Genomic DNA, 23,675 nt, shown 5'->3' on the forward strand with positions numbered 1-23,675 from the left:
TCTGCTTTCTTTTAAGACAGGGCCTCTCACAGAACCCAGAGCTTACTGACTGACTAAACAGGGCCAGGCTTTTACATGCAAGCTGGGGGCCGGAACTAAGGTCCCAAAGCTTGCACAGCAAGCACTTTATCCACTGAGCCATCTCCCCGGTCCAATTATGTAAAATTTGAAGTCTCTGCAAAATAAAATTACTCATGACAAAAAGTGGGCAAGGGACATAATGCAACAAAGAAGGTGGGTGGGGGCAGTGAGACCTCTAGTGGACAGGCAGCTGCGTGAGTAAAAGATACACAAACTTTGAGACCCTTCCTTGACCTACCAGATTAACAAACCGGACAAGAGGTCTGGAAAGGACCCAAAAACCTGGCACTTGCCTGCATTCCTGTGTGTGTGGGGGGGGGGGGTAAACAGGCTTAACCAACTGCCAGGCTGCCTTCTATGAACCTGAAGAGACATTCCCAGCAGATCCACTCATAAAGGCAAATTCAAGGACTTGAGAGCACAGAAGTTCACTGCAAAATTATTTAGACAAATGCTGGAAGTGTCCTAAATATCCACCAATAAGGAGCTAAGACATTTATGCAATGTTTTCATGCTGAGAAAGGGAAGCTGCCTTGGAGCAACACTGCTGGCAACCGACAATTCTGGCTACTCCCAAGGGCACGTGGGAATTATTTTACATGGAATAAGCTTCAAAGTGCACAGGTGCTCAACCAAAATGGAGGGAGAAGAGAAGCAAGCTAGCCAGTGGGTAGAGCACTCACAGTGGGGGGTGGGGGGTGGAGGGGTGGGGGGTGAGAGCATGCACATATGTGCAGAAAACCCTTCAGAAGCCTGTAAGAACCTGTCCCTGAGGAAAGAGAACTAGAAACTCAAGATGTAAGAAGGACGGAATGAGATTCTGAATTGCTGCTGGCTTCTTTCTTTTCATCTGTGTGCATGTGCACGACCATGGTGTATGTGGTGAAAAGGAAGCAAAGGTCCAAGGACACATTACAAAGTAGTCCCTTTACTACCTGAAGAATGTCATATTCATTTTTAATTAGATGTATATATGTGTGTGTACATACATATGTACATGTACGTATCTGTGTGTTTTTATTTCCTGAAAGTTGTTTGTGTTGAAGCCTGAGATGGGACAGGATGGCATTATGGGAGAGAAAGGGGTTCTTGGAAAAAAAAAAAAAAAGAAATGTATTAATAGAAAATATTTTTAAAGATTTTTTAAGATATATATATGGTACTTTATCTGTATATATACCTGCATGCCAGAACAGAGACCAGATCCCATTATAGACAGCTGTGAGTCACCATGTGGTTACTGGGAATTAAACTCAGGACCTCTGGAAGAGCTGCCAGAGTCCTTAACCCCTAAGCCATCTCTCTAGCCCCCAGAAAATATTTTTATAATAATAATAACAGCAAAGCTGGGCGGTGGTGGCTCACGCCCAGTATTCGGCAGGCAGAAGCAGGCAGCTCTGTGAGTTTGAGGCCAGCCTGGTCTACAAAGCTACACTGAGAAACCCTGTCTCAAAAAACCAAGTAACAACAATAATAATAATAACAACAACAACAACAACAGACACAAGTTACAGATTTAAAGCAAGGCTCAGAATGTGCCATCAAGACCCATGAGGAAGGCAGCACAAGCTGGTGACTGGGTCTGCAGAGCAGTAACGGAAGATGCCTGACGCTACAGGAGCCGTACAGTTGCCCTAGGCCAGTTCTCGTTGTTTTCCTAACTGGAAATTGAGAGCTACACAATCTAAGCTAAAGCCCATCTCTTTCTGCTCTATACCAGGACTTCCTCCCCCGTACTTGCTGGACACTAAACATCCTGGGCTTTCCAGGCCCCAGGGTTGCCAACACTGCTCACGGCCTCTTACCACAGCTTACAATCCTGTTGAAAGCAATCCACCCGGTACAGCAGGAGCAGCCCTCACCCCAAACCTGCACTCTCAAGTGTTCTGAAATTCGTTAACTTTTGTTCACTTCATCATGATACCACAGGTGGAAAATTTCATAGCATGAAACGTTGCTACATGCGCAAAATTATTTTAAATAGTCTATAAGATTAACTCTAGACTACATATAAAATAAACACACGTTTTATGCTTACACTTGAGTTCCCTTCCAAGATGTCTCATCATGTACATATAAATATTCCTAGCGCTGAAATATTTCCAGTCCCATGTATTTTTGACAAGGAACACAGCCTACTATGCCAATTCAGAATATCCCCGGAGGCTTCCGCTAAATCTTGGAAAACTACACAATCAGCCACTCTGCCTCTTGGTTTTGTATTCCATTTTAACATACTGAAACAACAGACCCCCAAGGAGATAGATGGAGGAGGCTAGATAACCGTACCATCTATGATCTACACTGCACATATGTGGACACACATGTGATAGCTGGCTAGAGTGAGGAAGTGTACACAGCTGTGTCTAAGGCTAAGAAAGGTAAAAGAACAGAGGACACAGTTGGGGGCTGGTACAAGGGGCCTCCTCCCCCACTAACTTGGTAAATAACAAGCAGAGTCAGAGGACAAACAGGAGGAAGTTAAATTAACCACCACAGCACTTTGCCACTGGCAAGGCTGATTTTTCATGTAATCTGGCCAACTCGTGGAAATGTATGGTCTGATCTCATATGACCGGCTCCTACTACCTGTATGCCTAAGCCCAACTTCTCCACTACCCTGGCCAGAGCACTGTGCCATTGGTATCCTTTGGGAAAGGCAATAAACACAGAAAAGGCTGTCAGAAAGTATTTTCATAAGACGTATTTTCTGGCAACCACTAATATTTAGTCTTGGGGTTGGTAGGATGGCTCAGTGGGTAAAGGTGCCTGCTACAGAGCCTCATGCTCAATCTACACTTAACCACCAAGGCCTTCATGGTGGAAGGAAAGACCTCCATACATACCCACACAAGATAAAAATATAATTTTAAAACTTAGAAATTTAGTTTTTATCTTGTGAATTGAGCTCTAAACTGGAGAAGGAAGGATACAATTGTTCCTCCATGATGGAACAGGGACACTTTGAAGAGGCAGCTTAGGAGTGGAGTGGCCAAGATATTTTCAAGGCTCACTTTAAAAAAAAAAAAAAAATCGTTTTTAAATTTATTTTATGTGCATGACTGTTTTGCCAGCATGTATGTGTATGCACCACATGTGTGCCCGGTGCCCTTTTAGGTCAGAAGAAGGTGCTGGATCTCCTGGAACTGGATCCACCATGTGGGTGCTGGGAAGTAACCCAGGTCCTCGGCAAGAGCAGTCAGTGCTCTAACCACTGAGCATCTCTCTAGTTCTTCTTTTTGTTTTTTGGTTTTGTTTGTTTGTTTGTTTTTAATTAACAATCTCGGGAAGGCGCTGGGAGGTTGGACTGGCCTGATGAATGCTAATGGATACCTTGTCTCCTTACACTTATTTATTTGTGTGTGTGTGTGTGTTGTAGAAGACTAGTTTGGGAACAGGGGATGACCTGTGGGAGCCAGTTATCTTCTTCTACTATACATGACCTGGGGGTCAAGCTCAGGCCATCAGGCTTGGTGGCAAGTGCCCTTATTTGCTGAGCCACTTCAACAGCCCTGACAACTATCTCAGTGATGGAACGGGCTAATCCCACGAGGCACTTTCAAAACTCTTCAGCTTTCCAAAGCAGGATTAGGCCCACCTCTGAAGTAATGAAACTCAGGCCCAAGGAGCAGGGTTGGCCTCAGCTCTGTGTGGTCCCCAAGACAGTGTTGATCCTTCCAAGTCAGGGACATGGGAGAGCGAGCAGCTACCAGTTACACATTTGGCCATGTGTGGACTGGATGTTCAAAGAAAAAACAAAAATCGACAACAAACAAAACTACCTACTACAGGGGAGAAAAATGACAAGATTTTAATGCCAAAACCTACAAAGAGATCTAGTGAGACTATAAATGATAAGATTTCCCCACACACAAGCACCATGTTCTTATTTTCCCACGTTCCCTGAAAACTGCCAGGGAATCAGTGTTGGAGAACTTCGGCTACACTGCAGGCCCAGCGACGCTTCCAGAACCCCACACCTTCCCACTCCCACAGTCACTGGAACTTATCACACAGTGATTATCACACCCACCCACCCATCATTTTCCCTAAAACAGATTCTATAGGCCCTCTCCTAAGGCACCAGAATACCTTTTTGATACTGAATACTTTTGTAAAGAGTCTGTTTTCACTCTCAAAAACAAAACAAAACAAAACAAACAAACTGGTCTGGAGAGATGGCTCAGCAGTTAAGAGCACTTAACTGCTCTACCAGAGGACCTGAGTTCGGTTCCCAGGACCCATGTCAGGGAGCCTTCCCTGGGCAATAGCATACACTCATACAGACACAGACACATTTTTTAAAAAGGCAAAGGTGCTGGTTTTGAAAAGCTAGCAGAGCACAAGTTCCATGGAAAACCAGTGGAGACTATTTTTAGTACTACATGAAATTTCACACAAAGCCTCCCCCAGTACAAGCTATTCTTGCAACCCCATGAGGCAATTAAAAGAAAAGCTGGAAAGAGAGGTGAATGTTTTGGTGTGTATGGTGGCTCACATCTGCAATCCCAGCACTTATGAGGCTGAGAAGTAGAAAGATTGCCTATACTTTAAGGCTAGCCAGAGCTACAGTGTTAGTTTTAGGCCTGCCTGGGCTACCAGGTGAGACACTGTCTCAAAAGACATTTATTAACTGTTTTAGAAATGTATCAAGCAGAATCGTTCACCCTGGCTGCAGGAATCTGTCTCATTGACCATTACAAGCTAATGGAGTCAAAGCACACAGCTTTCCTTTTGAAAAAACAAAACCACTTTCTGGAAAAAAGGTGACATCTCACGCCTGTACTCATAAATCTAGCCGTCCAGAAAAGAAATTTGAAATGACTTATCTTACTGGTGTCTCCTAGTAGTTTCTGGAAAACTTCACAAATACAGTAAGATTAAAAACATGTTTGGTAAAGTACCATCAATCCTCGCTCATACAGCACAGTGAGGAAAAGGGCTGCTCAAATATTCACATTTCAAAAGTCACCCAATGGTGGTGTTCACTTTTAATCTCAACACTCAGGAGGCAGAAGCAGGCAGACCTCTGTGACTTCTGGGCTAGCCTGATCTCCAGGGCAAACTCAGCCAGAGTTATACCTGAGACCCAGTCTCAAAATACAAAAGCCATCCAGCATCAATATTTGACTAGTACCATATTAAAAGTCACCCTATCTAGGCTGGAGAGATGGCTGGATGGTTAAGAGCATTTGGTGCTCTTGTATAGGACACAAGTTCAGGTCTCTGCACACACGCTAGATAGCTCTCAGTAGCCTGTAGGGGATCCACCACCCCTTCCGGCTTTCTCAGGCACTGTGCACACATATATACACAAACACAATTAAAACAATTTTAAAGAGCCATTCTGTTGGAGTTTGAGGCCATATTTTTTTTAACTAAGGATCACAATATCATAAGCTATAACTAATACACCAAAGTGAACAGAACACTGCTTTACCCTTTGTGATTAAGAAGGCTCTGTGTGACAACAACATGCAATAACAGGCACACCAGGGGAGAGGCGACTGTGTTATTTCTACCAAAGAAGAATTCCGCTCCAAATAACAGACTTGGGGCCAGACAGTCATGTGTTTGAATGTGACTCTTGTATCTCTAGCTGGAGGGTCCTGGGAAAGTTACTGATGCATCCAGGATTCCTCTCTGTAGTATAAAACTCCCTGCTGGAATGTTGCAATCTCTCCACCTGTGTCCCTGACACCTGGTGCCAAGGTTAACCCGGAAAAGTTACCTTTTCTATAAAGGAGCAAAGAAATCGCCAAGATCAAGCATATGAAGTGATTAGGACTGAAGGAAGAGCTCCCATCTGAAATAGCTTACATCTGGAGGAAGACTTGAATTATTAAAAATATTTAAGAGGAAGGATGCTGGAGAAAGGGAAGACGAAAAGATGTTGCTGGGGCGGGGGGGGGGGCGAAGAGCCTGTGCTCAGCATGTCCAGGGCTCTAGGCTCAATCCCAAACCAGCTAACAAACACAAAGGTGGTTAATCCTACTGAAGTCACCACCACCTTTTTCAGTCTAGCAAAAGGTTTCCCTGAAAACAGGTGTAGGAGCGCCCCCATGTGGTGTATGATCTGAATGTCACCTTCTCTACCTGCAAAGCTCAAATATTAGTGGGGAAAAAAATTATTTGTAAAAGCTTTTATAATCCAGTTAGGTTTTTAATTTCCCTAGCAAGTATCAAATTATCAATATTCATGTTCCTACAAAATTTCTGGATGTTTTAAATAATGAGACAGTATATTTGGTGCATAGTACTAACATATTAAGATATGTTAGTCTGAGAAGTCATTCTGAGATAGCACGAAACCAAAAGTTCATTATAACAGATGGTCAGCCTGAAAGTGCTTAGGAAAATGAAGCCAAATATTACACGCTTAGTACCTTCTGTCTACTGTCTAGCAGGGGCTATTAACAGAAAACAGAGTTTTTGAGTTATATATATGTCTCTTGCTCAATATATATTAATACATTTATATACATATGTACATATAAAGATGTGTATATCTGCTATAGTGTACTATATATATATATATACATATATGTATATATATATATATATATATTTGATTATAACTATCTTAATGGAAGTTAGCAAACAGGTACTAACAGCCCATGAGATACTTTTTAGCTGCTTTTCTAAGGCATGTGCTATTGGTTACACTAAAATGAGTCCAAGTACCTTAAGCGCATGTGCAAACTTCCCAGCACTGACTTCTGAAAGAAGAGAAACTAGCCCCGCCCATTGGAAACCACTCAGGTCTATGGATTAAGACCTGTTGACTTGGGTATAATAAAAGCTCTTTATGCAACAGACTAATGGGGCAGTAACAAATGACACCATGTGGAGGATAAAATTACAAACCAGAATATTCCAATTGTGTTTGAAAGAAGGCCCCATTGTTTACTAAAATTAAAGTTTTATTTGAAACCTCAGCAGATGAATAATTAAACACTTGGAAGACCATGCACCTAAGTCATGCCAACCTTCCTGATAACATAAAAGGGTTCATTTGGAAGAAAATGTATTTTGAAACACCTTCCTACATTTTCCCACATTTAAAGCCAGGATATATGGTTTCCTCTGACACTAAAAATCAGATTTTTGGCATGAAATTACAGAAATTTAAAGAAATAAAACTGTGGGGTCAATTTTCAACTCAGTATAAACTAGGTTTAAAGAATTAGTTTAGGTAACAGGTCCATTGTGAATTTTTTAAAAAATGTTTGTTTTGAGATGTGGGGGGCTAGGGTAGGTTGGCTCATTATGTAGCTCAGGTTAGCCTCAAACTCACTATGTAGCCCAGGCTGGCCTGTAATGCTGTCTTGCTTCAGTCTCTTCAGTGCTGGGATCACAGATGTGTATGACCACAAAGAGCTCAAAACCTGCTTGAGTACTGGACAATTCACCAGAAGTTAAGATGGCCCGGCCTGCTTTAACCAAGTCCCAATACACTCTTCACCTGCAAAGCTCCCAAAGTAAAGGCACTTATCTGTGTCCCTGAAAGAATCGAGCAGGCAGACCATATCTCAATGGTCTACAGCTAGATTTTTAAAAAGCAAAACAGACAGGTAGCTTCTACTATCATTGCCCAGAAAGCAGGTTACTAAATATCCAGAGGGCTGAGATGTTGCTCCATTGGTGGAGTGTTTGGCTAGCATGCACAAGGCCCTGGGTTCCACCCCCAGCACCTCACAGAACTGTATAGACTGGAGTATGCCTATATCTGAGTTCTCAGTAGGTAAGGTCAGAAGCCATCTTTGGCTACAGAGTGAGTTCAAGTCCAGCTTGAGCTACTGGGACCCTGTCACAAGGAAAAAAAGAAAAAAAAATGTTCTGAAAAATCCACCAGAGAATCACTGTTGAGGGTTATCATGGAAGTCCTGGTTGGAGCAGCAGCTAGCCATCCTCAAGGCAGTAAACAGAGAGCAGTGTGCAGCTCTCCAAACGGCACTGAGGGAAAGCATTAGCTTCCTACCCTGTCAAGGTTACACCCAGACAAATTCAGTCCTTAGGTGGGTCTTCCCTTGCCAGCACAGCCAATGTAAAAAAGCAGTGAATGGACACTTAAAACAGAATTCAAGATTCTAGGCAACCGTGTGGAGATCAAGTCCTCCTTGAGATGTGGAAAAATCTGGGTGGCCCAGACTCCTTCCTCTCTTAAATAAGACTGTTTCTCTTCCCACTCCAGGGAAGGTGGACATGTTTACATGGATACATCTGACGTGTTGATACAGCTCTTAGCAGTAAGTCCTTCAAAGTGTCGATCTTTACCTTCAGATTCTTCAGCAAAGTTCTGATGGTCAGGGTTAGCTGCAAAGAGGAGAACACAACTTGAGTGCACGGTCCACAGGGACAGCATCTGCTAAGTTAGGATGACCTGGGAGACAGACTCAGGCTGTCAAGTTCTCAACGGTGTCCTGGCCCAACCACCCACCCGGACTTTGTACCCACAGTGCACCTGCCCAAGGTAACCTGGTCCACATGAGTAATGAGTGGAAATTGTCAGCTTGCGTTCAGACTCAGCTGGAATTCTGTCTCCAGAGCTTCTGCATACTGTATTTTATCCACCCTGGAGCCATGTGGGAAATTGTGTTCTCTTAGTCCCTCAGTTCCCTCTTGGCAGCAGAACCCCACAGTTCCCTCAACCATGCTCCAGATGACAAGGTGTCAAGTCCCATTACCATTCTGACCGGTCTCAGAACACTCTGGTGTATTTATAGCCCATGTGAACGGGAGAGTACAAGGTCTTTTTCCATGAAAGGAATGTTAATTGCACATGACTCTTCTTCTAGGACTGAAGGAATTGTCTCCAGTCATCCTAAACACCCAGAGGGAACGTTTGTCCGTGACTCTGAAGATGAAGAAGAGATGGGGAGAGCCCCTCTTTGGCATTTGGAAATGTGAAGAACAAAAGTACCCATTTAAACAAAAACATACTTGGCCATGGAAGCAATGGGAGGAATATTTTAAAAGTCACATTGCCACTGTTTTCACCACCACTTGCTAAAAGTAGCAGTTATGTGGGGCATGGTGGGGTATGCCTGCAATCCCAGCACTGGGGGGAAAGGAGGATCTCTAGGACGAGATTGGCATGGTCCACATAGTAAGTTACTCGGGGTGAAGCAGCAGACCTTCCTCTGATGAGCAAGGTCACACATGTCAAGCAACTGTCCCATGTCGGCAGTCAGGAAAAGCTGGCTTTGTTCTAACACCCCTGGAAACCAAAGGAGTCCCATGGAGTTGATGGGGAGCTGAGGAGGAACAGTTCACTTGAAACCAGAAACTCAGGGCCAGCCTGGACAACAAAGGAAGGAAACCCCCCCACCCCCAAACTCTACCAAAAAGATACCACACACATAACACATCACACACACACACACACACACAGAAATAAATATAATTTTAAAATTTTTAAATCAAGTCATAAAATGAAATGTCACCCAAAAATAGAACAAACACACGATTAATACAGTGTTGGAAAATCAAAAATGAAACGGAAAGTAAAACTAAGAATAGGCACTACTGTCCATTTCACTGTGATCTAGAAATTTGGTTTTTTTTTTTTTTTTTTTTTTTTGGTTTGGTTTGGTTTTTCCAGACAGGGTTTCTCTGTGGCTTTGGAGGCTGTCCTGGAAGTAGCTCTTGTAGACTGGTCTCAAACTCACAGAGATTCACCTGCCTCTGCCTCCCGAGTATCTATTCAAAATCCATCTGGAATCTTGTTATTGACAACACAAGATTTTTTTCAGTGATATTTCTTAAAATTACCCTGAAATGCCAAACATCTGTAATCCCAGTGCTCAGAGGACTGAGACAGAAGGATCATGGGTTTAAGATTAGCCTGAACTACACAGCAAGTTCCAGGCCAGTCCGAGATTCATAGCAATACCCTAACTCAAAAATAAATAAATAGATTTACAAATGACAATAAAAACAAGACAAATAAAAAGAGGACAAATGAGAATAAAAGTAAGACAAATGATATGTTTGCAAAATAAAGGGGCATGCAAATCATACTGTGCACATGATAAAACACTAGCATTCATTTCTCTGGTTTGTTGTTTAATCTGTTTGTCGTTGAGATAAGATTTCCCTTAGTTGCCCAAACAATTGATTAAGGAGTTATCATACACAAAATACATGGGGCTGGGACTTCTTGGTAAGGTGCTTGGTACACAAGCATGGGAATCTGTGTCCCCAGGATCCCCAGGATCCTGAGAGTCAGCCAGAGAGTCAGCCAGAGAGAGTGGGGGAGACCGAAATTCCTGGAGCTCACTGGCCAATCTAGCCAAGTCAGTTGGTGGGCTCCAGGTCCAATGGCAGACCCATCCTCAAAAGGACAAGGTGAAAAGTGACAAAAGAAAACAATCAGTATCAACCTCTGTCTTACACACACACACACACACACACACCCATGAACACACACACACACACCCATGAACACATACATACACAAACAAATCCAAGAATTTGATGTCCACAGCTGCCAACAGTGTGAACACTGCAGCTGTATAAAACTTCAGTGAACGGGGCTGGAGACATGGTGCAGAGGTTTAAGAGCACTGGCTGCTCTTCCAGAGGTCCTGACTTCAATTCCCAGCAACCACATGGTGGCTCACAGCCATCCATAATGAGATCTGGTGCCACCTTCTGGCACCCAGGCATACATGGAGGCAGAATGTTGTTTACATAATAAACAAAATGTTTTTTTTAAAAAAACTAAAACAAAAAATAAAACCAAAACAAACAAACAAACAAAGACTTCAGTGAATGAAATGAAATGTAGACTATTTTATATCTTGGGGGAGCAGTCATACTTTATCAAATTGGGGAAAAATAAAATTAAATACAACAAACCAAAACAGACTCCAAAGATTTACAGACATGCACTTGAGTATTCATGCACACGCGCACACACACACACATACACACACATACAGAGAGAGAGAGAGAGAGAGAGGGAGGGAGGGAGAGAGAACGCCCCAGATCTAGAAATGTTTTCAGACGTCTAAGTTGAGCACATTAATTCTCCCGTGGCATTACCTTAGGTGTCTTTTCTCCTCTTCTTTCACATTGATTTCGTTGCTGAATTTTCTCAGCAATTTCTTGAGCAATTTGACAAGTTGAATCATATGTGGAGAACCTGAAACCAAAGTCATACAAAGTTCTTTAAATAAAGTTCTGGTCTGGTGTGATGGTGACACAGGCCTTTAATCCCAGCACCACAGAGCCGCAGAGGCAGAAGCAGGCAGATCTCTGTGAGTTCAAGGCCAGCCTGGTCTACACTGTAAGCTCTAGGCTACATTTTAAAAAATAAAAAAATAAAAAAGGACAAAGACAGACAGACAGGAAGGAAGGAAGGAAGGAAGGAAGGAAGGAAGGAAGGAAGGAAGGAAGGAAGAAGGACTCAAGATAGTAGCATGTACTGAATGGTGCTTCCTATGCTATGTACCAGGCACCATTCAGAATGCTTCACTGAGGACAACTCAGTTAATCCACACAAGAACACTATGGGGTAGGGAACAAGTCCTCCTCCACCTAAACAGGAGGAAACTGGGTACAAAAAAGGCAGAGCTGACTTGCTGAGAGGGGACAAAGGACAGCAGCAACCAAATGTATCTGATCCCAGAATCTGGGCTCTCAAGGACTTTACTATTACGCACATGATAGAACATTTGCATTTGTACCTTTGGTTTGATGTTATTTGGTTTGGTTTGGTTTGGTTTGGTTTTGCTTTTTGTGGGTTTATTGCATTTGTTTTAACAGGATCTCCCTATGCAATCCAGGCTGGCCTTGAACTCATAATCCTCCTGCCTTCACTTCCTGAATGCTAGGATTACAGGTCTGCAACACTACTGCTGGGCCCTGCATTCACTTCTCTGTAAAACGGCCAGCAAATAATATTGCTGAGGAGCCTGTGCTATAAAACCAACATTGTTCCAGGCGCTGTCAATTCAAATGGGCAATAAACAAAACGGACAGACTTCCTGTTTTTAAGCGTACATTCTAGCAAAAGGAGAATGGCATACAATAAACATATGCTATATCAGATGTTGATTTGATTTGTGCTGAGAAGAAACACGAAGATAAGATAAAGGAACACTGTGACAAGAAGGTGCCATTTCACAGCAGGAGATGCTGAGGCAAGGTGAGAAGTGACATGCACATTCACGCAGCAGGGTCAGCGGCAGGAACTGTATCTGCCCAAATGCTCCAGCTGACATGAGGGCCTGGCTGACTCCTAAGCTGGCCACAGTTCTCGAAACACTGACTGGCCTTCCACATGCCACTCAACAGTGTTAGCGGCTTTCAAACATTCAAAGGAGGGGCTAAATGAGGGGCTGGAGAGATGGCTCAGGGGTTTAGAGCACTTCTGCTCTTCCAGAGGACATGGGTTCAATTCCTAGCAGTCCATAACTGAATTCTGCCCTCTTCTGTTCTCTGTGGGTAGCAGGCAAACGAGATGCATGGACATATATGCAGACAAAACACCCAAACACTTAAAAAATTTTTTTTCAATATTTTAAAAAATATTCAAATGAACACCTAATAGTACCCAGAGTTTTCCTTATTACAGCATTTTCACTTCCAGTTTTTCAGAAAGCACTTGGGTGTGCATACATTTCATCTCTTACGCCAGTCTGCTCCTAAGAAGCAGCAACTCTTGTGTTCATGTGGACAATGTATTTTCCAGGAATGTCCATTACAAAATATTGAAAACTGTTGTTTGCCCTAATATCCCAGTTTTATGCATAAGAAAAGAAATAACTTATTACTTTAAGATATCACAGTACTAGACATGCCTATTATCCCAGCTATTTGAGGCTGAGACATGAGAATCTTAACTTCAAGGTCAGTCTAATGAAGCAGCTTGGGTAACTTAGTGAACTGTCTCAAACTTTAAAAAAAAAAAGGTGACTAAAGGCAGAGCTCAGTGGGAAGCACTTGCCTAGCTTATACAAGGCAGTAGGCTCAATCACCAGAATCAGAAAAAAAGGTGTCTAGCTTGGGCTGAGGATGTGGCTCCAGGTCCTACACAGAGAACCTTATGTTGAGAACTTTACAAGCACTTCAAAGACAATGTCACCCCTAACCCTAGGCTCACATATACAGCAATATGCATCATTCAGTATATTCAGTTACATGTGTGTATATGAAAAAGAGCAGGTAGGTCAATCTATATTATATATAAAATTTTAAAAATAATAAAAAAAAAACAGTGGGGTAATAAGGAAAATTGTCCTAGCCCCAGATTCCCCACACTTTACTTGTTTGCCTTCACACTATCAGCTATGAACACAGGAGCTTCAGTCAGGCTCTGTCAAGGCAGACAAACATATAAAACCCATAACAAAATTCCATCAAATACGAGACCTAAATTAAGTACCTCTGGAGTTAGGGGAGGAGAGACATTACTGATGTCAGAGGCCCTCAGATTGGCTGGGCTGCAAGAGGACATCTTGGGCTGACTTCCAGACTAATGCAGATTTCCATATGGAAAGGAGGGGTGAAATCTAAACACCACAGAAGGCACATGGCACGAGCAAAGATGGGCCAAGCACTGGCCCTGGTAGGAGGGTACATTTAAATAGGACAGGGTGGCAGAGGCCAGTGTCTGCAGAGCCTGGCAATCTAATGAGATCAGACTCGGGAATTTTACCCCAAGACACTGAAGCATTTGAACCCCTTTACTGTTAGTCTCAATTGTCTGACTCCGTGGCTTTCTCATTTGACAGCTGAAAGCTTTCTTGTCTTGCTGGTGACCAAACTCAAGGCCGTGCATGTGGTATGTTCTACCACTGAGCTAAAACTGAAATAAGTTATGAACATTCAGATGATGTACTGACATGCATGTAAAAATCATGTTTAAATACTATTTAATGATATGAAGAAACGCTTCCTGTTGTGTAAAATACAAGCAGGATATAGATTCAAACAATAAAAGCATTGAGGAAAAAAAGTTAACATTGGTTGTTTCCAAATGATAAACATGCTATTTATTTTCTTTCCTGCAGATACTCAGTAGTCTCCAAATTTTCTACCAAGGGTTGAAACTTGGGGGGGGTGTTAAATTCAGCAATTTCCTGGGCATGGTGGCAGCATGTGATCACACCACTTAGAATGGAGCAAGAAGATCTGTAATTTAAGGTCAGCCTGGGCTTCCCGAGACAATGGAAACAAAACAGGCAAACAAACAAACAAAAGCCCACGAAAATTTCAGCAACTAGCTCAAATATCCTAAATCCCAGTAACTCTCACCCTGACCTTAGGATCCACTCTCCTAATATTCAAAATTGTCTGTCATCAAACAATTACAGACTGTACCAGAAACACCAACATAAGGCATATCCTCCAACAAGAACTTTATAGAAATACAATGTTATAAATTATTAAACAGGAAGGTCAAGGCTGTATAGCAATGTGTTCCTTGTATAAACACATTTTTCATCGTTCTGTCCTTGGGGCTTCATTGCTGAATAAATGGCCCTTGTCAGGTGCTGACTTCTGCACTAGTTCTTGCTGACAAAAGTCTTCATGATACTGACGCAGGAAAGGGTAAACTGCCCATCACAAGTGCAAACTTCCCTTCCAGATTGCTGCAAGTCTTACTGTGAAGAACCCATAACACCTATGCCCAGCTAACTGCTAACTGGATGGTGACCATGGAGTCTGAACCTGTTTTTCCCCTTTCTGAGGGTTAATGGGGGAGACATCCCACCAAAAGGTTATTTCTACTTCATTTTTACAGGACCCCAGGGGAGTCTACATTGCAGTCACCCACGGGCAGGATAGGCGAGAAGACCCTATAGAATGCGGGGCAAATACTGGATTCTGCTCAAGTCCCAGCTCCCCCAGGTCAGTGTTCCCATCCGACCACTGAATTAGCACCGGGGAGGAGGGATGTGGCTAGGTCCCCAAAGCAGGGAAAGGATCCTCACTCGCTTTGCCTCAAGCCGCCAGCCTCAAGTTCAACGATGGCCAAGGTCTGTGCGAATCCCTGGGAGCCACTTCCACCCCCAAGTCACACCGCAAACTATTGCCAGCACCAGCAACTCACCAGGGGTCCGGGGCCATGGTGCAGTCTCCTCCTGCAGCTGGGACACTTCCTGCTCACAGCAGCTGACTACGGCGGCCCGCGCGGCTCATTCCCCGCAGTTCGGAAGGTGCGCGACCCGAGCCCAGCGTACGCCAAATAAAACGTATTTTAGGGACCTAAAAACCAGGCTAACCAAAGCGCACTCCTGGGGAACAGTGGATTGCAACAATCTATTTTAGTGAATTTGCACGAACTGCTGGACGCAAGGAAAATGGTTAAATTGTTGAACAGAATTAAAATCTTTTCCCAGGGATGGAAACACTTCAAGACCCCGGCTTTCGTAGTCTCTCTCTCTCTCTCTCTCTCTCTCTCTCTCTCTCTCTCTCTCTCTCTCTCTCTCTCTCTCTCTCTCTCTCTCTCTCTCTCTCTCTCTCTGTGTGTGTGTGTGTGTGTATAAAACGACAAAGCTCTGTGTGTGTGTGTGTGTGTGTGTGTGTGTGTGTATAAAACAACAAAGCGCGCTCTCTCTCTCCCTCTCTCAAACAACAAAGCAAATCAGGTGTGATACCTCGCGCCTGAATTCCCAGCACTTGGAAGGGTTTTACATTTTTCTTTCCTTTTACAAGGAGGTATCAATACCGTGGTTTTTATAGAAGCCTACTCATCAGAGGCAATTCTCAGTGTTCAATTACTTTGAATAGTCATCATAAGGGGTTTAATTTTATAGTTAAAACAAAAGTCAGAATTTATATGGGAGACGAGGGAATTCATTCTGCATATTTAGTGTTCATCTACCACCTAAATTTCTAGAATGGGTGAAAGAAAACAACAACAACAACAACAAAAACCAATAAGGAAGCCGTCCCTATGTTTGCAAAAAGGTAAATCAAATCGAACTCAGCGGGCTGGGTTTCTGCTCCAGGGTAAACCTAGCACGCATGCGTGCGCCAGTTACCATAACGACCAGGAGACGCTGCACCCTGGAGTTGAGGAATCAATGAACTGAAATTCTCCACGATGGAAGAACAAATTTTACCCGAGACCGAGACCGAGACCGACGTAGCCGAACTGGAACTTGAGGCTGTGATCGGCTTCAATGGTGAGGCCTGGAGCATCCATAATAACCCAGAGACAGTGAGACGCTGACTTGGTAGCGCCTGAGAAGCAGTGGGGACAGCGGCAAGAGCCTAGCCAGGCACAGGCACCACCCAGGCATCACCCAGGGTGATGGAGGATCTTAGCCTCATTCCTGAGCCTCAGGAATTAGAACGGGTATAACAGCTCAGATAAAGTGCCCACAGCCAGGGACCAAATGTGCCTATACGCCTATATGCCTAACTCAGTAGGATGTAGGGCGACTCCTCTCTCTCTCTCTCTCTCTCTCTCTCTCTCTCTCTCTCTCTCTCTCTCTCTCTCTCTCTCTCTCACACACACACACACACACACACACACACACACGCATCCTTCACCGACTTCCACCTCTGGGTAACCACCCAGCTTGGAGGAAAAAAAAAAAAACTTTCCCCCACCCCTTGCTCATCTGCAGTTGAGAAAGGGCTTAGACAGAACATGCAACTGGTGTCCTCTATCCCAAGTAAGGACTCTCAAAAGTTTAAAAGACAGGATGAGAGGGAAGGAGGGCAGAAAGGGAGACTGCCAAGGGAGGATCCTTGTTGATTCTGGAGGAGCCTGACTGCTATCATTACTCGTGGCTGTCGTAAACATTGCCAGAAATTGCTGTGATGGGAAGGGAGGGGTTGAAGAATCAAATTTTTTTTTTGGGGGGGGGGGAACCAACTTTTTAAAAAGTGCATTGTTATGCCTGGAAGCTTTGTCCGTTGTAAGGATGTGGTGTAAAACAATTACTGAGCAAACTTTGAAGCACTTGGGGCCTTGGCGTTTGAGTCTTCACTGTACTACACAGCTCTAACTGAAAGCCAGCACTTCCTGTATCCGAGCCAGATGGTCTTTAGAGGTGGATGGAGATTACTGATAAGGAGAGACCCCTAGTGAATTGCATCCTGGTGAGCCAGTGCAAAGACAGGCAGAGATCTGAAACTGAATTCTTGCTAACATTACTGTGGTTGTTAGAAAATGGCTCCCAAAGGGAGTGACACTAATGAAGGTGTGACCTTGTTGGAGGAAGTGTGCCACTGTGGTGGCTGCTTTGAGGTCTCATCTATGCTCAAGCCAAACCCAGTGAGTCAGACCACTTCCTGTTGCCTGCAAGATGTAGAACTCTCAGCTATTTCTCTAGTACCATGTCTACCTGTGTGCCGCCATGTAACACCGTAATGATAATGGACTAAACTTCTGAAAATGTAAGCCACCCCAATTAAATGTTTTCCTTTTATAAGAATTGCCAGGGTTATAGTGTCCCGTCACAGCCATAGAAACCCTAAGACACATACTAACTAGCTATCAGAAAAGCAAATTGGAAAGCTTTATCAAAGTTTGGATGAAAGGTTGGTTTCTTTCTGTCTTTCTTTCTTTCTTTCTTTCTTTCTTTTTTTTTTAACTGTGTGTGAGTGTTTTACTTGTGGTGCATGTCTGTGACTAGAGTCCAAGAGGGCCAGAAAACAGCATCAGATCCCCTGGGACTAGAGTTACAGATTGGTTTGAACCTCATGTGACTGCTAGGTATCAAACTTGAGTCCTTTGGAAAAGAAGCCATTGTTTTTAATGGCTGAGCCAGCTCTCCAGTGTTTACTGGTTGGGGGGGTGGGCATGCAAGTGCAGATGCCCATGAAGGCCAGAAGAGGGCATGAGATCCCATGAAGGTGGAGTTACAGGTGGTTGTGAGCAACCTGCTATGTATCCCGGGAAGTAAGTTCAGGTTCTCTGCAAGGGCAGTATGCACTCTTCTCTTTTTGCTGAGACTTTTCTTTAGCAGAAACATTTACTGCAGACTTGAAAGAAGTCAAAGAAAGAGTGATCTCGTTAAATTCAAATGGTCCTTAAAATAGGGTAGGAATCAGTGACTAAGGATTGAGGTGTAAGGTGATTCCAAGTAGCCAGAATAGGGGAGGAACTCTGGGAAATAGACAGTGTAGGGTTTACGTAGTGAATAGCAAATAGTTTGCTTGAAGCCTTACAACTGGAAAGACAAGAAAAAGAGGTCAGAGTTATTAAACACTAGGCAATGGAGTTTAGAGTTTGCATGGAATTAATCTGAAACTGAAAGCAAACTGGGCATAGTGGCACACACCTTTAATCCCAGCACTCGAGAGGCAGAGGCAATTGGATCTCTGTGAGTTTGAGGCCAGCCTGATCTACATAGAGAGTTCTAGGACTGCCAGAGCTACAAAATAAAACCCTGCACGCCCCCCCCAAAACAAAAAGAACTTGAAAGCAAAGTGACAGCAAACTTGAATTTTAACTTAATGATATACACTCTACAGTTTTTGGTACTATACTTAGACATGAGTTAATCATGTAAACAGGCCAAATGTAATTATGTTGGATAGGAAAACATTAGCTGTAGTTACTGAGAGTTTGGTCACATTTAACTGATCTTCCATTATGTCCTGAGTTCTTATAAGTTAAAAACAGCAGCAACAACAAATTGGTCAGGCATCTACAAGCCAGATTTGTCTCACTGTCTGCTTTGTAAATAAAGTTTTATAAAAGCTGGGCATGGTGGTGGATATCTGTAAGCCTAAGACTAGAAGGCTGGGGAGGAGAGACAGGCAGATGCCCAGAGTCAGTCCAACCAATCAGTATCCTAAAAAAATAAGGTGGAAAGCTATAGAGAAAAGATATGTCTTCAAACTCAGGCCTACCGACACACACACACACACACACTTTCCCCTCTTGAGGGAGCCATGACCTGTGGGCATAAAATGTTGTCTTGGCCGCCCAGTATCGTGATCACGAAGTTTAGTTTCTGTGACATGCTCTTTCTTTCTCATTACCACCACCCACTTTTCATGTATATTTTTCTACACTTCCTATAGATTCTGTGTTCCTTTCCTGAAATTATTTTTCTGCTCTATTTAGCCAGAGTTGACTCTCTTTGTTTGCAACCAAGGATCTTAACTATGTGTAGTTTGAAAGAAAATGGCCCCCATAGGCCCACAGGGAGTGGCCCTATTAGGAGGTATGGCCTTATTGGAGGAAGTGTGTCACTGGGGGTGGGCTTTGAGGTCTCAGATGCTCAAGTTAGGCACAGTGTGTCTTAGTGTCTTCCTACTGCTGTCAGATCCAGATGTAGAACACTCAGCTACCTCTCCAGCATCATGTCTGCCTGCATGCCACAGTGCTTCCCACCATGATGACAATGGACTAAACCTCTGAACTGTAAGCAGCCCCCATTAAATGTGTTCCTTTATATGTCACAGTGTCTCTACACAGCCATATAAGCCCCAGCTAAGATGCTATGTAACTGAAGACATGCACCTGTCTTAGTTACTGTTCTGTTGCTGTTAAGAGATACTGTGAACAAGGCAACTTATAAAAGTAAGCATTTAACTGGGGGCTTGATTACAGTTTCAGAGGGTGAGTCCATGACCATTGTGGTAGGGAGAGCTAAGAGCTTATCTACAAACAGTAGGTAAGCAGAGGAAGGGGGAGGAACTGTTCCTGGCATGGGCTTTTGAACCTCAAAGCCTACCCCTTGGTTTGCTGTCCTGTCCAAGGGCTTTTAGGATCTTCAACTCCTTCTAGCCTCCAGCCTTGTTGACTCTCTCTCTCTCTCTCTCTCTCTCTCTCTCTCTCTCTCTCTGTTTCCACCCCTGTTTGCATTTATCCTCAGCAGACATACCATGGCTCTGGCATCTCTTAACACCTTGGGGTCTCCAATGCAATCCAGGTGTCACTTTCATGGCTTTAAAAAAAAAAATGGCTTTTCTGAGCCACCATGCAAGGATTCCCCTGCCGCACACCTTAGCTGCAGAGGAAGATTCCACAGCCCCTTTCTCCTGTGATAAAGCCAGAATCAGGTGGCTGAAACTGCTAACTATTGCAGCCTGTTAGGAGTAGAAAGCGGCCCCTCCCTGCCACTTACATTTTCATATGCTTTGACTTGTCGATGCTTTCCTTTGCTGCACAGCTTTCCTTTGTTTGAGTTGCAGATTATCTGGGTAGGGTATGAGTACAGGACTTGACTCCAACATTACTTTTCCTGGTGCTTTTTTTTTTTTTCCCTCACATGTACATTTTTTATTTCTTTTTGTCCCATATTCTCTTTTTCATTATAGATTTGTATAAGAGTGACCACTAATAACCATATGACATAGTCAATACTAAGTTGTCTTGAAATCTCCTAGTCCTTCCTAAACAGTTCTACCAGTGGAAAATAAACATTCAAATATTTGAGCCGATGGAGATCATTCGAATTCAAATCACCATACACCAGACCTTAACACAAACCCAAACACTATCCTTGGCCCCCAAACCAATCCAATCCTCAAAGCAACTCCTACTCAAACACTAACTCCAACCCCAACCATAGCACTAACACCAATCTCAACCCTAACCTAACCTGAACCCTAACATAATCCAAACCAATGCCAAAAGAAGAGGTTGTGTTTTTGCATGCTTACTAATTTTCAAAGTCCTTCATTATAAATTTCCTGTTTATATTCTTTACTCATTTTTGTTGTTGTTGGGAAATGTGCATTTTTCTTATTGCTTTGTAGAAACTCTTGATATATTAATTGAGAACCCCTTATAATCTCTGTATATTACAAATCCCTTCTGGTTTGGGCTTTTCATTTGGCTTTTATAGCTAGAGATTCAGAGTTAAACACAACTGGACCAACCTTCACTTTTTTTTTTTTTTTTTTTTTTTTTTTTTTTAAACCTGGTTAAAAAGTCATTTCCTACATCTGTGTAAGCATCAGGTCCTGTTTTTCACATACAGATCTTCGATCCACCTGGATGATGTTATTCATGTGTAGTATGAAATAGCGATCTTATTTTGCCTTTACCATATGGGTAGCCATATGAGTGTTTGTAAGAGGCCAAAATTAGGAACAAAAGTATGTAGTTTTAGGAGGAACAAATGAAAGGCACTAACTTTCCTTTCATAAGAACTTCATTAAAAAAGGGGGCCAGGCATTGTAGCACATACCTTTATTCCCAGCCCTGGAGAGGCAGAGGCAAGTGGCTTTCATGGAATTCAAGGCCAGCCTGATCTACATATCAAGTTCTAAGCCACCCAGGAGCTACACATAAGAGCCTGTCTTAAAAAACAAAACAAACAAATTAAAAAACAAACCAAAACAAACAAACAAAAAACAAAACAGTGCTACCATTTGGTCCAGAAACCAGAAATACCATTTCTGGGTATGTTTTGCTAGGGTTATCATTGTGTGATGTAACACCATGATCAAAAAGGAAAGGGTTTATTTGAGTTACACTTCTATATCACTGCTCATCATCAAAGGAAGTCAGGACAGGAACTCAAACAGGGCAGGAACCTGGAGGCAGGAGCTGATGCAGAGACCATGGAGGGGTCCTGTGTACTGACTTGCTCTTCATGGCTTGTTCAACTTGCTTTCTTATAGAACCCAGGACCACCAGCCCAGGAATGGCCCCACCCACAGTTGAGATTTCCTCCTCTCAGGTGCTGATAGCGTGTGTCAAGTTGACATACAAGTATCCAGCATAGGGTAAATACCCCAAAGGAAAGGAAATTTGCATTTTGAAGTAGTATCTAAACCCCCATGTTCTTTACAGCATTATATACAGTAGCTAAGACATAGGAATGGCCCAAGTGTCCATCAACAGAGGGATGAATAAAGAAAATATGAGTTACACAAAGACATACTGTACTGCTATTCAGCCTTTTAAAAGAAAGGCATTGTGCCATTTTACGATGATGAATGAGCCTGGAGGACATTATACTAAGTGAAATAAGCAAAACTTTTGTCTTCAAATGTGTTATAAGTACTGACATTCTCCCTGTGTCTAATGACCATCCCCCTAACAAGCTGCCTGTGTCCTGTACACCGGTGCTCCTCAGGATTAGAGAATCCTCCACAGGGCTTTGCTGTCCAAAGTGAGGTTTCCAGCCAACACCAGCATCCCCTGAAAGCTGGCTGGAAAGGAAGAATCCTAGCTCACTCCAAACCTGAAACTGGAAATCATTTTTAACTGGCCCCTGGAGGACTTTTATACACATCAAAGTCTGAGGAGAGATGTGGTATACCAGTTTCCTTATCCGTGCAATAAAATTACCTATTACTCCATATTTGTTTCACACAGACACACACACACTACCCACATCTGCACCTGATTATAGGGTTTTTGTTTTTGTTTTTGTTATAATTATTTTTATCTCTCTTTTAGGGCGTGTCCCCAATGGTCTCAAATGCCACCCTGACCAGGAGCACCTGATCTACCCTCTGGGCTGCACTGTCCTCATCCAGGCAATAAATACTAATGAACAGAAATTCCTACACGGCCATGGTAACAATGTCTCCTGTCTGGCCATCTCTAAGGAAGGAGATTATATTGCCTCTGGACAAGTCACTTTCATGGGGTTCAAGGTGAATAAAATAGAAAGAATCCACTGGACGTTTACTTAGAGGTACCTCCCTAGAAGAGCTGCCAGACTTCTGCTTCCTACCTCTGTGCACTCGCACATCCCTCCGTCATCCTTTGCCTTCTCTGGTCTTAAGCACATCAAGCTGCCCGGAAAGATTCTGGTGTCTTTGCACTAGATGCTTAGGCTTGTGATTTTGAATGCTTAGCTTAAATCTGCTTCTACTTTGTTGCTGTCTGTCATGCTTCTACCATATGGTCTAATACAGGGAAGTGGCATTATTGAGTGTTTATCACCAAGACAGGTAGCCAGCCATCTCTTCAGGTTCTACTAATGCCTGTCTAGGATCTGACAGTGTGTTCTAGGATCTGACAGTGTGTTCTTGCCCCTCAGGCAGACATCATTCTATGGGACTATAAGAAGAGAGAGTTGATTGCTCGGTTATCACTGCACAAGGGTAAAATTGAAGCCCTGGCTTTTTCACCCAATGATTTGTACTTGGTTTCACTTGGAGGCCCAGATGATGGAAGGTAATGAATGAAACCTACTTATATGCATGCTTCTTTCCTTCCATCCATCCTCCCTCCCTCCCTCCTTTCCTTCCTTCCTTCCATTTTATTCTCCTCCTCCTCCTTTTTTTTTTTTTTTTTTTTTTTTAAATAAAGGGGATGGGTGCTTTGTTTTGTTTTACACAGGGTTTTTCCATGAAGCCTTGTCTGTGCTAGAACTCACTCTGTAGATCAGGCTGGCCTCAAATTCACAGAGATCCATGTGCCTTTCCCTCTGCCTCCCAAGTGCTGGGATCAAAGGTGTGTGCCACCACTGCCTGGCTACCAACATGTTTTCTACCAGGCGTTACAGATATCAAGTATATTGTCCCTTCCCATGCCCTCTGTTGGTCTGCCCACATCTGAGTGTGCTGCTGTCTATGAAAGGCCATGAGAAAAGTCACTTAGAGGAGTGGTCCTCAGCTCTGCCACCATATAGACATCATCTGGCCAGCTCCCTGCTGCCAAGGCCCAACTACAGAGAATCTGATTTTATTAGTCTGGGCTCTAGGGG

The 23,675-nt window shown here is 43.3% G+C and overlaps 2 protein-coding genes across 2 annotated transcripts in view; one reads left to right on the forward strand and one right to left on the reverse strand.

The window, feature by feature from the left end:
• The window catches only part of Stx8 (syntaxin 8), a 220,416-nt gene extending 205,110 nt beyond the window's left edge, over positions 1-15,306 (reverse strand). The window contains exons 1-3 of the mRNA XM_051180347.1: positions 15,146-15,306; positions 11,131-11,230; positions 8,303-8,397 (exon numbers count right to left, since the gene is read on the reverse strand). Coding sequence (XP_051036304.1) covers positions 8,303-8,397; positions 11,131-11,230; positions 15,146-15,162 — 212 coding nt within the window. The 5' untranslated portion in view covers positions 15,163-15,306. The remainder of the gene's footprint in view (positions 1-8,302; positions 8,398-11,130; positions 11,231-15,145) is intronic.
• Positions 15,307-16,087: 781 nt separating this feature from the next.
• Cfap52 (cilia and flagella associated protein 52) overlaps positions 16,088-23,675 on the forward strand; it is a 33,884-nt gene continuing 26,296 nt past the window's right edge. The window contains exons 1-3 of the mRNA XM_051180348.1: positions 16,088-16,223; positions 22,418-22,617; positions 23,007-23,143. Of these exons, the coding sequence (XP_051036305.1) occupies positions 16,142-16,223; positions 22,418-22,617; positions 23,007-23,143 (419 nt within the window). The 5' untranslated portion in view covers positions 16,088-16,141. The remainder of the gene's footprint in view (positions 16,224-22,417; positions 22,618-23,006; positions 23,144-23,675) is intronic.

Source organism: Phodopus roborovskii, unplaced genomic scaffold (assembly GCF_943737965.1).
Source record: "Phodopus roborovskii unplaced genomic scaffold, PHOROB, whole genome shotgun sequence".
Lineage (NCBI taxonomy): Eukaryota > Metazoa > Chordata > Mammalia > Rodentia > Cricetidae > Phodopus > Phodopus roborovskii.